Source organism: Bombina bombina, chromosome 3 (genome assembly GCF_027579735.1).
Source record: "Bombina bombina isolate aBomBom1 chromosome 3, aBomBom1.pri, whole genome shotgun sequence".
Lineage (NCBI taxonomy): Eukaryota > Metazoa > Chordata > Amphibia > Anura > Bombinatoridae > Bombina > Bombina bombina.
Window position 1 is genome coordinate 863,260,277 of NC_069501.1, and position 14,247 is coordinate 863,274,523.

Below are 14,247 nucleotides of genomic sequence, written 5' to 3' on the forward strand. Positions count from 1 at the left end.
TAGAAATGTGTACTATGCAAAAAGGATAGATAAATAGATAGAGCATTCATTTCAAATAAACAATGTTCCAGCAAGACAAATTCTATCTCTTTACTTCTATATAGTCAAAGTTGCACTAACAGCCTGCTTAAAGGGACACTGAACCCAAATTTTTTCTTTCATGATTCAGATAGAGCATGACATTTTAAGCGACTTTCTAAATTTACTCCTATTATCAAATTTTCTTCATTCTCTTGGTATCTTTATTTGAAATGCAAGAATGTAAGTTTAGATGCCGGCCCATTTTTGATGAACAACCTGGATTGTTCTTGCCGATTGGTGGATAAACTGTTCCACCAATAATTAAAAAAAAGTGCTGTCCATAGTACTGAACAAAAAAAAAAAAAAAAAAAAAAAAGCTTAGATGCCTTCTTTTTCAAATAAAGATAGCAAGAGAACGAAGAAAAAATTGATAATAGGAGTAAAAAAGAAAGTTGCTTAAAATTGCATGCTCTATCTGAATCACAAAAGAAAAAATGTGGGTTCAGTGTCCATTTAAGATAAGGATATAACAAGTGACTATGGCATACACTTGTATGCTTGATTCTCAGTTAGGGCCTAATTATCACAACTCAATGACAGAGAGAAATCATGCAGAATCCTTGGAAATTTTTGTTAGCATTAAATTGCAATGTATGTTTTTCTCTCCTTCACATACAGAACCCTGTTTACAAAGATAAGCAGGCATCAAACTAAAATTTGCCTTTGGAAGGACCTCGCAGTAGTAACAAGACTTCTTAGATAAAAATCGCCAAAGCAGACATCTTACAGTAGGCCTGCTGCAAAAGCTGAAGGGTCAGGTGTCCTTGCTTATGCTTTACAATAAGCCTGATGTTAAAGCTGAAGGGTCAGGTGTCCTTGCTTATGCTTTACAATAAGCCTGATGTTAAAGCTGAAGGGTCAGGTGTCCTTGCTTATGCTTTACAATAAGCCTGATGTTAAAGCTGAAGGGTCAGGTGTCCTTGCTTATGCTTTACAATAAGCCTGATGTTAAAGCTGAAGGGTCAGGTGTCCTTGCTTATGCTTTACAATAAGCCTGATGTTAAAGCTGAAGGGTCAGGTGTCCTTGCTTATGCTTTACAATAAGCCTGATGTTAAAGCTGAAGGGTCAGGTGTCCTTGCTTATGCTTTACAATAAGCCTGCTGTTAAAGTTGAAGGGTCAGGTGTCCTTGCTTATGCTTTACAATAAGCCTGATGTTAAAGCTGAAGGGTCAGGTGTCCTTGCTTATGCTTTACAATAAGCCTGATGTTAAAGCTGAAGGGTCAGGTGTCCTTGCTTATGCTTTACAATAAGCCTGCTGTTAAAGCTGAAGGGTCAGGTGTCCTTGCTTATGCTTTACAATAAGCCTGATGTTAAAGCTGAAGGGTCAGGTGTCCTTGATTATGCTTTACAATAAGCCTGCTGTTAAAGCTGAAGGGTCAGGTGTCCTTGCTTATGCTTTACAATAAGCCTGATGTTAAAGTCGAAGGGTCAGGTGTCCTTGCTTATGCTTTACAATAAGCCTGATGTTAAAGTCGAAGGGTCAGGTGTCTTTGCTTATGCTTTACAATAAGTCTGCTGCCAAACTCGAAGGGTCAGGTGTCCTTGCTTATGCTTTACAATAAGCCTGCTGTTAAACTCGAAGGGTCAGGTGTCCTTGCTTATGTTTTACAGTAGACCTTCTGCAAAAGCTCAAGGGTCAGGTATTCCTTGCTTATGCTTTACAGTAGGGCTGCTGCAACAGTTGAACAGTCAGGTATTTCACTAGGCAGCAATGACAAACCCAAAGCCTTATCCTTTTTTGCATCCGGTGACCTCACTGAGCCACGAACCAATCAGATCATGCATTAACGGCCGAGGGCAGAAACACTCCAGAGAGTTTTGTTCTAACCAGAGCCTCAGGCGATGTAATCGCCTCTGGGAACCTAACCCCCCACAATGTGCTTTTAAAGGTTCTCGGACAGACCGGACTGTTATCCGACAGACATTTGTCTGTCAGATTATTATCTGTCGCACACGTATTCTGTCCGAGAACTTTTAAAAGCACGTTGTGGGGGTGGGACCCATGGTTAGGTTCCCAGAGGCGGTTGCGGCGCCCGAGGCTCTAATTAGAACAGAAATCTCTGGAGCGTATCTGCCCTCGGGCGTTAATGCATGATCAGATTGTCCATGTCTCTGAGGTCATCGGATGCACAACCAATCGGATAAGGCGTAGGGTTTGCCGCTAGCGCCTTGTGTTATCCATGCTTATGCTTTACAGCAGGACTGATGCAAAAACCGAAGAGTCAGGTATCCTTGCTTATGCTTTCCCGAAGGACTGCTGCAAAAGTCGATGGGTCAAGTATCTTTGCTTATGCTTTACAGCAGGAAAGCTGCAAAAGTCAAAAGGTCAGGTATCCTTGCTTATGTTCTGCAGTAATGTTTAGCCTATAAATATGGTCTTCGATGTATGAAAGGTCTCAAGCTATTTGATACCTAATCTAACAAGACAAAAGAATTAATAGGAAAGTTATACTACTTTTAAATGAAACATGACACACTGATAAAAGTAACATATTCCTTAAAGCCTAGCAGTTTAAAATTAGTTTTATTGGGATTTAACATTAAAAGATAACCGATAGCCACTAAGAACCTACATTAAAGGGATATTAAACCCAAAGTTTTTCTTTCATGATTCAGATAGAGCATGCAATTTTAAGCAACTTTCTAATTTACTCCTATTATCAATTTTTCCTTATTCTCTTGGTATCTTTATTTGAAAAAGTAGGCTCTGCACTCAAATAGGAAACTGCCTGTCAGTCTTGACTAAACATATTCAGGATGCAGGTATCAAGGTATCCGAGAGAACTGTTCAGGGCTGATAAGCTGAAGAGAGATATGAACCCAATCGAGAATATTTGGGAGTTCATGAAAAGAGAAATTAGTACAACTGCTCCTATCACTAAAAGAGAACTCATAGAGGCACTTATCAGGATGCATAGCAAATATTGATTTTGACTTGACCTAATTTTATTTTGTTATAATAAATATTTTGTAAGCAAACTAGCTGTTTTTTAATATTTCTTAAAGTGAATGTAAATTTTGATGCTTAAGTGCCGGGTTTTTAAAAATTCGATTAAAACACATTTTACTCGTGTTGTGAAAAAAACTTCCCTTTAAACTTGACAGCAGCTCCAGCTTCCTCCGGTCGTTGCAAGCCATTTCTGATGTCAGAAATGATGGATAAGTCATCCTCCAATCACGGCTTCCCCCCCGGGGGAATCAGTGTCTGATTCAACGCCGTGATTGGAGGAAGCCGGATTCCTCATTTTAGACCCGGGAAGAGGCTTTGCAACGGGTGGAGGAAGCTGGAGCTGCTGTCAAGATTAAAAGGTAAGTATTTTTTTCACAACAGGAGTGAAATGTAAATTTTGATGAATTAAAGTGCCCCTGTCTTTAATCGAATTTTTAAAAACCGGGCACTTTAGCATCAAAATTTACCATCACTTTAAGACACCCTGTATGTAAAAACTCAAGAAAATATTTATAACAATTGTATTTATACTAAGTTATCATAACTAAAACAAATCATTGTTTTTTAAAAGGGACAGTCTAGTCCAAAATAAACTTTCATGATTCAGATAGGACATGTCATTTAAAAAAAAACAAATTTACTTTTATCACCAATTTTGCTTGCTTGGTATTCTTAGTTGAAAGCTAAACCTAGGAAGGCCTTCTCTTATCTAAATGCATTTTTACAGTTTTTCACAGCTAGAGGGCATTAATTAATGTGTGCCATATAGATAACATTGTGCTCACATGTGTGAAGTTACCTAGAAGTCAGCACTTATTGGCTAAAATGCAAGTCTTTCAAAAGAACTAAAATAAGGGGGCAGTCTGCAGAGGCTTAGATACAAGGTAATCACAGAGGTAAAAAGTATATTAATATAACTGTGTTGGTTATGTAAAATTAGGGAATGGGTAATAAAGGGATTATCTATCTTTTAAAACAATAACAATTCTGGTGTAGACTGTCCCTTTAAGCATGGATCTAACAATTTGGCAAGGTACTGTATATATTTTGTTTGACAGAATCTGCCTTTTGAGGCTACCTTGCACTTTTAGGTTTATTTATATTTAATAGTTATAAAACTGTTGTTACAATGGAAAAATGAAACATTAAATGTATTAAAACTGATGCATAGAATAGAGAAGTGCTTGACAAATCTGTTTAAAAATTAGGAGCCAGTAAGAATATTTAGGAGCCAGACATATTTTAGGACCCATACCTTGGCATTTGTATAAAGATATATGGAGAATAACCCAAAAAGTTAGGAGCCAGGTGTAAAATTCTAGGAGCCAGTGGCTCCCAGACTCCTGTGTTTGTCGAGCACTATATCAATAGAGAATGCTTGAAATTTTATAAGCTTCGAGATTAGACACAATATGTACATTTTTAGGAATGGTATTTATAGATCTAAAAGGTTTACACATGTTTCAGGATATGTAAACCAAAACATATTGCCATTTAAGAGGGGCCCAAATATTTGGGAAACAAATATAGAATAAAGAGAATGTATTTTATATAAGGTATCTACAATTAAAGTAAACGTATAAGGAAGATCTATCTGACAGCCCAGACCCAGAACTTTGCAGTTTTACCTACTGAGTTAGGTTGTACTAAGCTTATCCTAATGCAAAGGTCTCAAAGTGAGACCCTCAATCTGGCACTCCCTTGCTTATTAGGTAAATAACTCATTTGGAGTTCTGAGAGGTGTAACAAGTTGATGTTCTATATAGGCACTTACAAGATAGATATAAAGTCAAGCATTCATTGTCCAGTATGCACTGCTTGGATAAATGTAACATTTTATTCAGTTCCAGAATGATCACTTCACTTGGCACTCACAAGATATACACTGTGTAGGTCTATTCTGGACTACAACTTCTATCGTGCACTACTGTTTGGGTAAAAGTCACTTCCAATTTCTACTATATGCAATTCCAGAGCACACATTCTGTTCAAGTGGCCCCTATTGGAGAACACTTGGCGAGTGGCCCCGGATACAATGAGCTTGATACCCCTGGCCTAATGGAAACCCAACTCATGTAGCCTGCACTAATGATATGATGCATGTAATGGTGCAGCTGGCAATCGTACTGTAAGGGGTGACTGTCATCTTACCTTCATACTGCAGATCAAACAGAACAAGCAGGAATGGAAAGAAGGACAAGAGCTTCTGGGCACAGATGGAGGGAGACACCATACTGGTGTGCAGAGAGGACAGCGCTACACACAAGGGCTTCTTGGGGCACCTGACTAGCGTATCACACCAGTATGTATAAACTTTAACAATAAACACATCAGCGTTCTCTATCTACACTTCCTCCACTGTGCTGCAAATGCTTGCCCAGTTCCAGTTCAACTAGTTCCCAGTAAGTTGAGCCCTGATCGTGGTGTGCTGGGATTGGCTGAGACACAGAAGCGCCAGCCCCTCTATCCCTATAGGAGAACGTGGAACCTCTGACAAACAGAGAGTCTGCTCCGAGTCCTCCTCTTCACCTATCCTTCCTGCGTGTAAGCTCTGCTCTGCCAAGGAAAGCCGAGCTATTCCGGGGTTGTTTACCACGCTGATATGCTGCTTTACTGTCTGTGATGTTATACACCGTATATATGGCAGAACTGATTAGCAAATATTAGCTTGAGTGACAATTACATTATACCAGCAGTTCTTCAAGCTGTCTATGTGGAAACATAGGGACATCCTTGGTAGCAATAGCCCCTCCCCTTCTATATCCAATGCTCTACTGCTGTGTGTTCACTGTGCGTGCAATACAGATCCGAGTTTGCAAAGTTGATGCTGTCGTGGGCTGTCCCTAAATTATTTGTTTACTAACAGCTGTTTAATCAATGGTTATTGACCACTTAAAGAACGAAGATCGTTTCAAAACTGGAGTGTTTAAGAGTACATTTCATTTTTAATAGAAATGTTTTTGCAGCAAGCGTATTAGAAAATGATTTTAGTAAATACCAACATCAGTGAGTTATTTTACTGTTCTGGCATCTGGAGCATATCTAAATATGTGCACAAGAATTTTAAACAGAATGCTCAGAGCATGCAGTGGTTTGTAATTGTATCATGTAAACTGAGCCATCACCAACTCGAATGACCTGGGTAAAAGCTAATCACAGGCTTACCCAAATAGAAAAAAAGATGCTTTAAAATAAATTCTTTTAAAAAATTCTTTCAAAATGTAGATACATATTTGTCAGAAATTTACTAATTAAAAAATACTTAAAACAGTTTACAGCTTTAACATTTTTTAGTGCTTTAGTTTAAAATAACATAAACATTTTACTTTATATGCACAGCAGGAGGGATTGATTGGTGCACACTTTTTTAGGTTTATGTGTCAGTATCTCGAATGGATGACATCGGTCAAGTTTTTATTTTTTTATATAAGGATATCAGAGCAACCTGTAGCCACTAGCCAGGCATCCTGCGGTGGTTCGCTACACTGTCAGTTACATGTGATCACTGACCATGTTCCATACATCTTCAAACCAATTAGACACATCAGTTCTGGACACTTATTCCAGGTCTTAAAGGGACACTGTACCCAAAAATTTTCTTTGAACTTTTGAGCAACTTTCTAATTTACTCCTTTTATCAAATTTTCTTCATTCGCTTGGTATCTTTATTTGAAATGCAAGAATGTAAGTTTAGATGCCGGCCCATTTTTGTGAACAACCTGGGTTGTCCTTGCTGATTGGTGGATAAATTTATCCACCAATAAAAAAGTGCTGTCCAGAGTACTGAAACAAAAAAAAAAGCTTAGATGCCTTCTTTTTCAACTAATAATAGCAAGAGAACGAAGAAAAATTGATAATAGGAGTAAATTAGAAAGTTGTTTAAAATTGCATGCTCTTAGTAGGTATTAATCTAGCTAAATAGATAGAGGCACCTCAAAAACATAATAGTTAAAGGGTGTGCAAATTCAACTTGGATCATCTATGTTTACTCTGGGAAATTAATCCACAACTATTTATAAGGTTAGGCTCCATCACAGTATTTTAAAATAAAAAACATCCCAAGATTCCTAGATTATATTTAAAAATTGATTTTATATATATATATATATATATATATATATATATATATATATAAGAATCAGGTCATCTGAAAGGTGAATTGGGATCTACTCTTGGTAATAGTCAACTAATCAAACTCTGTACACACATAAAAGGTAGCTAGGTTTAAAGTATAGACAAACTAGACACAGGTAGATTTAACACATAGAATACACACAAAAATCGGTTTAAACCTACTAAGGGGTACTGTAGTCCCAGGTGACACTTGTTTTTTCTGATAAGCCACTAGATAAGATATCTCAAATTGTACTTAAGATAGACTGGATGTGATCACTATTTTTAAAGCCTGCTAACGTTAAGTAATTCTTACCTAATCTCACAAAATTAACATAAATTGTGGCAATAAGTCACCTTTTTCCTTTTTGTCACTGCCTTTTTTTTTTTTCTCCCCCACACGTCCTCACGCAATACCTTCACATTCACTTTCACCTCTCCCCCCCCCCTGTTTTCCCCCATTATTATTTTTTTTTATTATTATTATTTTTTTTTTTTAATTTCTCACATTTGGCACTTTTTAGGTAGGGGGCACTCTCCCCCACCTTCTATAAAACACAATTAACTTATGGATAAATTTGTACACGCGCACACTAAGACTCCTTCACCAGCCATGGCGGCAAGACACAGAGAAAGGAAAAATAAAAACACTATAGAGACCCAAGTGGACATTCATCCAGTTTCTATCAATCCTTTATATGACAAAGAAGTACCAGATACTCAGATCCTAGAAGCCAGTATCACAGATGCTGTCAGACAATTTTCAAATAGGCTTGAAGAAGTAGAACAAAGAGTGTCAGACTTGGAGGATAACAGTACAATTCATAAAACCAAACTAGAAGCTACAGAGAGAATACTGTCTAAAATGCAAGCTAAAATTGAAGACCTAGAGAACCGCTCTAGGCGGAATAATATAAGAATAATAGGGGTCCCTGAGGGGAAACAGTCTGAAGATCTAGGAAAATTTATATCAGAAATCTTAGTGCAACTACTAGGACTACCCCCTGCATACCCTTCAATACTAGTCGAAAGGGCCCATAGAATAGGTCGTCAAGTAGAAGAGGGCAGGGGAAAGGCTAGAGCAAGGCCAATTATTGCAAAACTGTTAAACTTCCAGGATAAAATCACTATATTCCAGTACTATCGGAAAAACCAACCAATCTCTTTTGGGGATGCTAACATACTTTTATTTCAAGATTTCTCCGCTGAAACAGCGGGGAAAAGGAAAGAGCTATCCCCTATTTGTACAAAGCTTATCAAGGGGGGATATAATGCCACTATAATTTATCTGGCAAAACTAAAGGTCACAGTTGATAGTGAAGTTCACTTTTTTGAATCTGCTAGAGAAGCAGAAAAATTTATAGAAGAATTAGAGAAAAATGTTATTAGGTGATAGAAGATTTAGCTTCCTCTGGCTGTAATTTTTGGTTATTTCTTTTTCTTTCTCACTTTTTTGGAAACTATTACTTCATTTATGATACAAGGTATAAGGGTCACCAAGGGGCTATGCGGGGCCCCAGGGGGTTCTCCCGTACTAGGGTTGTATCTAATTTTAGGAACCTTCCCCTGCGTCAGAGCCGCTGGGGAGGGGGATTCTTGTGTTGTCATTTTGTTTTTTTGGTTTTTTTTTGTTTGTTTTTTTTGGGTTCTTTTTGTTTTTTTCTTCCCCACCCATCCCCCCCCCTTTTTTTTTCTCTCTCTCTCCATCTCTCCCCCCTCCTTCCTGCCCTATCGCTATGTTCTCATTGGTTGGCTAAGGGATGAGCAAAATAGATAAATGTAAAATAACTTCTTGGAACATTGGGGGACTTACCTCTCCCATTAAACGAAAACTAATTCTAACCCACCTGCGAAAAATTGACACCGATATAGCTTTCCTTCAAGAAACCCATCTAAATCTAGAAGAGGTATTAAAGTTAAAGTCTTCATGGGTTAAAGAGGTGTTTGCTTCCACAGGAGTAAAGAGGAAGAGAGGGGTGGCAATCCTTTTAGGAAAAAGAAATAAATATGAAATTCTGCATCACATCTCAGATTCAGAAGGGAGATACATAATTTTAAAATTAAAAATAGAAGGACTCATGTACACACTTTGTAATCTTTATGCTCCGAATGTGTTTGGCCCAGTTTTCTGGGATACTTTGCAGTCCAAGATTCTCACTGAATCAGTAGGATATTTAATCCTAGGGGGGGATTATAATATGGCTCCTAATTATCCATTGGACAGGCTCAGACAGAAGCCTATGTTGGGGAAGAACAAGCGAGACAGTTTAGAAATCAAGATGTTCAAGAAAATAATGCAAAATTTGATGGTTAAGGATATATGGAGAATACAGAATCCAGATGTAAGAGACTTTACATGTGTATCTAGAGCCCATAAAACTTTATCGAGGATAGATTTATTTCTTGTTGACGAAAGATTATGTAGAAAGCAAATTAAAGCAAACATTTTACCTATTTCTATATCAGATCATAGTCCCATTACATTAGAAATACATTATAATGAGCCTAGATTAAGATCCTCTCGCTTTTTCTTCCCCACGTGGCTGATGAATGACCTATAATTTAAAAGTTGGTTGAAGAGTAGATATGAAGAATATACCGAGTTTAATAAAGCCTATATTAATCGCCCAGATGTCTACTGGGAAGCTGCAAAGGCAGTTCTTAGGGGCGAAATAATTTCATATACCGCTAATAGAGTTAAAACATTAAAAGCAAGAGAACTAGAAGTGATAAAATCTGTAACTAACGCGTATAATTCCTATATACTTGTCAACTCAGCGGAAAACTGGGCTAAATACACTAGAGCAAAAAATGAAAGAGATTCGTTTTTAATTTATAGAGAAACACAGAAGGACCTTAAGTTCCAGTCAAGACTCTACCGTTATGGTAACAAAGCAGGAAAGGTACTGGCTAATTTGCTAAAAAGGGAAAAAAGATCTCCACTAATTGATGAAATTAACCATAACCAGAAAACTCACATAGATACAAAAGACATTTCTAATATCTTTGCAGATTATTTCACAGAAATCTATTCTGAAAACACACAGAAACTCAGATAAGGTTAAATCTGATGAATTTTGGAGTAAAATTATCCATCCCATACTCGATAACGAAAAAATGTCAGGTCTGAATGCTCCAATTTCAGAAGAAGAGATTCTAAAGGTTATCCAAGATTTACCATTAAATAAAGCATCAGGTCCTGATGCGCTTCCTAGCGAATTCTACAAAGTTCTTACACCACTCATTGTCTCACCTTTGATTAAGCTCTTTAATTATCTATATGTCGACGGGAATGTAGCTTCCCCTCAATTTAGTGCATCATATACCACTCTGATTCCTAAACCAGGGAAGGATCCAACGAAGAAGGAATCCTATAGGCCTATAGCATTATTAAACGTCGACTATAAGATTCTGACTTCTATTATAGCTAAGAGATTACAAACGGTACTCTCTGAAATAATTCACAAAGACCAAGCAGGATTTATACAGAAGCGTAACTCATCAGCAAAAATTAGGGAAGTATTATTAACAATAGACTACTTCAAATCAATCGGGATGGCAGGGAAGAGGGGAGAGGGGGATCTCCCAGATCTAGCAATAGTTTCAATCGATGCAGAGAAAGCGTTTGATTCAATTCAACATGACCATCTACTCCTCTCACTTTACAAATTCGGTCTCAGAGGGAATCTACTTAAATTTGTGGAGAACCTATATAAAAAAGCACATACAAGAATAATTGTTAACAATACACTGTCTCAGGAGATACCTTTGGAAAGAGGAACACGGCAGGGCTGCCCCCTCCCCCCTCTTCTCTTCAACATCTCAATTGAACCCTTGGCGATAGCAATAAGAAAACCAATAGAAGGTATTAGGATAGGAAGGAAAGAGCTCAAGATCGCGCTCTACGCGGATGATATCCTGTTATATGTTTCTAATCTACGAAACAATATACCCATAATTATTTCAATTATAGAACAATTTGGATCCTTTTCAGGATATAGGATCAATGCCTCAAAATCGGAGCTACTATGGATTAGAAAGAACTCTGACTCTTTATCAGATATACCTTTTGAATTCCCAGAATCCCTTAGATATCTGGGAATAGAGATCATTGCGGACTCAGATAAATTCTATAATCTTAATGTAGCACCAATATTAAAAGACTTTGGGACTAGTATGAAATTATGGCAAAAGCTCCCACTTTCAATTTCGGCCGTATTGCTGCATTTAAAATGATTCTTCTTCCGAAAATGTTATATAGCTTACAGAACACTTCAATAATTCTTAAACGAAAGGACATCGGAAAAATTAATAGTATGATGAGAAATTTCATACAGGGAGTGCAAAATTATTAGGCAAGTTGTATTTTTGAGGATTAATTTTATTATTGAACAACAACCATGTTCTCAATGAACCCAAAAAACTCATTAATATCAAAGCTGAATAGTTTTGGAAGTAGTTTTTAGTTTGTTTTTAGTTATAGCTATTTTAGGGGGATATCTGTGTGTGCAGGTGACTATTACTGTGCATAATTATTAGGCAACTTAACAAAAAACAAATATATATCCATTTCAATTATTTATTTTTACCAGTGAAACCAATATAACATCTCAACATTCACAAATATACATTTCTGACATTCAAAAACAAAACAAAAACAAATCAGTGACCAATATAGCCACCTTTCTTTGCAAGGACACTCAAAAGCCTGCCATCCATGGATTCTGTCAGCCTCCCAGACACTGTTCAGAGAGGTGTACTGTTTTCCCTCCTTGTAAATCTCACATTTGATGATGGACCACAGGTTCTCAATGGGGTTCAGATCAGGTGAACAAGGAGGCCATGTCATTAGATTTTCTTCTTTTATACCCTTTCTTGCCAGCCACGCTGTGGAGTACATGGACGCGTGTGATGGAGCATTGTCCTGCATGAAAATCATGTTTTTCTTGAAGGATGCAGACTTCTTCCTGTACCACTGCTTGAAGAAGGTGTCTTCCAGAAACTGGCAGTGGGACTGGGAGTTGAGCTTGACTCCATCCTCAACCCGAAAAGGCCCCACAAGCTCATCTTTGATGATACCAGCCCAAACCAGTACTCCACCTCCACCTTGCTGGCGTCTGAGTCGGACTGGAGCTCTCTGCCCTTTACCAATCCAGCCACAGGCCCATCCATCTGGCCCATCAAGACTCACTCTCATTTCATCAGTCCATAAAACCTTAGAAAAATCAGTCTTGAGATATTTCTTGGCCCAGTCTTGAAGTTTCAGCTTGTGTGTCTTGTTCAGTGGTGGTCGTCTTTCAGCCTTTCTTACCTTGGCCATGTCTCTGAGTATTGCACACCTTGTGCGTTTGGGCACTCCAGTGATGTTGCAGCTCTGAAATATGGCCAAACTGGTGGCAAGTGGCATCTTGGCAGCTGCACGCTTGACTTTTCTCAGTTCATGGGCAGTTATTTTGCGCCTTGGTTTTTCCACACGCTTCTTGCGACCCTGTTGACCATTTTGAATGAAACGCTTAATTGTTCGATGATCACGCTTCAGAAGCTTTGCAATTTTAAGAGTGCTGCATCCCTCTGCAAGATATCTCACTATTTTTGACTTTTCTGAGCCTGTCAAGTCTTTTGACCTATTTTGCCAAAGGAAAGGAAGTTGCCTAATAATTATGCACACCTGATATAGGGTGTTGATGTCATTAAACCACACCCCTTCTCATTACAGAGATGCACATCACCTAATATGCTTAATTGGTAGTAGGCTTTCGAGCCTATACAGCTTGGAGTAAGACAACATGCATAAAGAGGATGATGTGGTCAAAATACTCATTTGCCTAATAATTCTGCACTCCCTGTATGGCAGAACAAAAAACCTAGAATTTCACTACTAAAACTTTAATTACCTAAGAAATATGGCGGGCTTGCACTACCAGATATACAATTGTATAATCTGGCTTTTCTTGCTCGAATAGTAGTAGACTGGATATTAAATAAAGATTATGTAACAAATAATGAACTTGAAAAAAACGTAAGTTTACCCTTCCTTCCTACAGCTTTAATACATTGCAATCCTAAGTCAGTTCCCCAAGAAATTAAGAAACTTAAAACACTAATGTGCCCTCTCCAGGCATGGTGGAAGATTTGTAAGATATTATCTATTGAATGTAATGTCTCTAACTATATGCCAATCAGAGGAAATTTTAAATTTCAGGCGGGAGTGCAATCAGCACCCTTTCAGAAATGGCACAGTCTAGGCCTAAATGACATATATCAGATGATAGATTGGAACACACATTGTATTAAAACATTTGAGAGCTTAAGAGAAGAATTTAGCCTTTGTAACAAAGAATTCTTTGCATATCTACAAATAAGACACTTTGTTACCAAGATGGTAAACGAATATGGCTGGAACTGGTCTTTGGGGAAATTGGAAAAATGGCTTGTTTTAGCAAGAAATGGGTTTATGTCAATCTCGCCATGCTATCAAATCTTGGTTACCAACAATGGGGAGGAGAATGTAGAAAATCTAGTATCCACATGGAATTTAATTATACCTCATTACTGTATAAACGTAAATAAAATATATGTTTCAATTTCAAAAGTATCTCAAGTCACTCTCTCCGCCACATGGAGAGAATCCCACATTAAATTATTGTACAGGACCTATTATACCCCGAAGAAAGGGCTTAGATTTGGAAACATCAATTTCTGCAAATGTCCAAAATGTTCATTTCCCGCAGCAGATCTTATCCATATGATATGGGACTGCCCTAAGATTAAAAAGTTCTGGCTTAAGATAGAATATTGGATCAAGCATGTGTTAAAAATCTCTACTATGAGATTGGACGAAGTCTCTATTATTTTCTTATGGGAAGCAACAAAAGATTTGCATAGGTACAACAAAATAGTTGATATGATCATCTTAGCTGCAAGATACTTAATTTTTAAAAATGTAAAGAAACTACAAGCCCCAGTATAAACGAACTCAAAAACTGTTTAAAAAAACAATGCATGTTAGAACAGAAGGATACTAGTATGGAAGAAGAAAAGGATATTGTAGGGTTTTTTAAAAAATGGTCAATATTTATTAAAACATTACCATCAAATGAG

The 14,247-nt window shown here is 37.5% G+C and overlaps 1 protein-coding gene across 1 annotated transcript in view; it reads right to left on the reverse strand.

The window, feature by feature from the left end:
• Positions 1–5,431, reverse strand: part of DNAJC3 (DnaJ heat shock protein family (Hsp40) member C3) — a 116,055-nt gene extending 110,624 nt beyond the window's left edge. Inside the window, exon 1 of the mRNA XM_053707837.1 lies at positions 5,185–5,431. Within this exon, the coding sequence (XP_053563812.1) occupies positions 5,185–5,266 (82 nt within the window). The 5' untranslated portion in view covers positions 5,267–5,431. The remainder of the gene's footprint in view (positions 1–5,184) is intronic.
• Between the last annotated feature and the right edge of the window lie 8,816 nt (positions 5,432–14,247).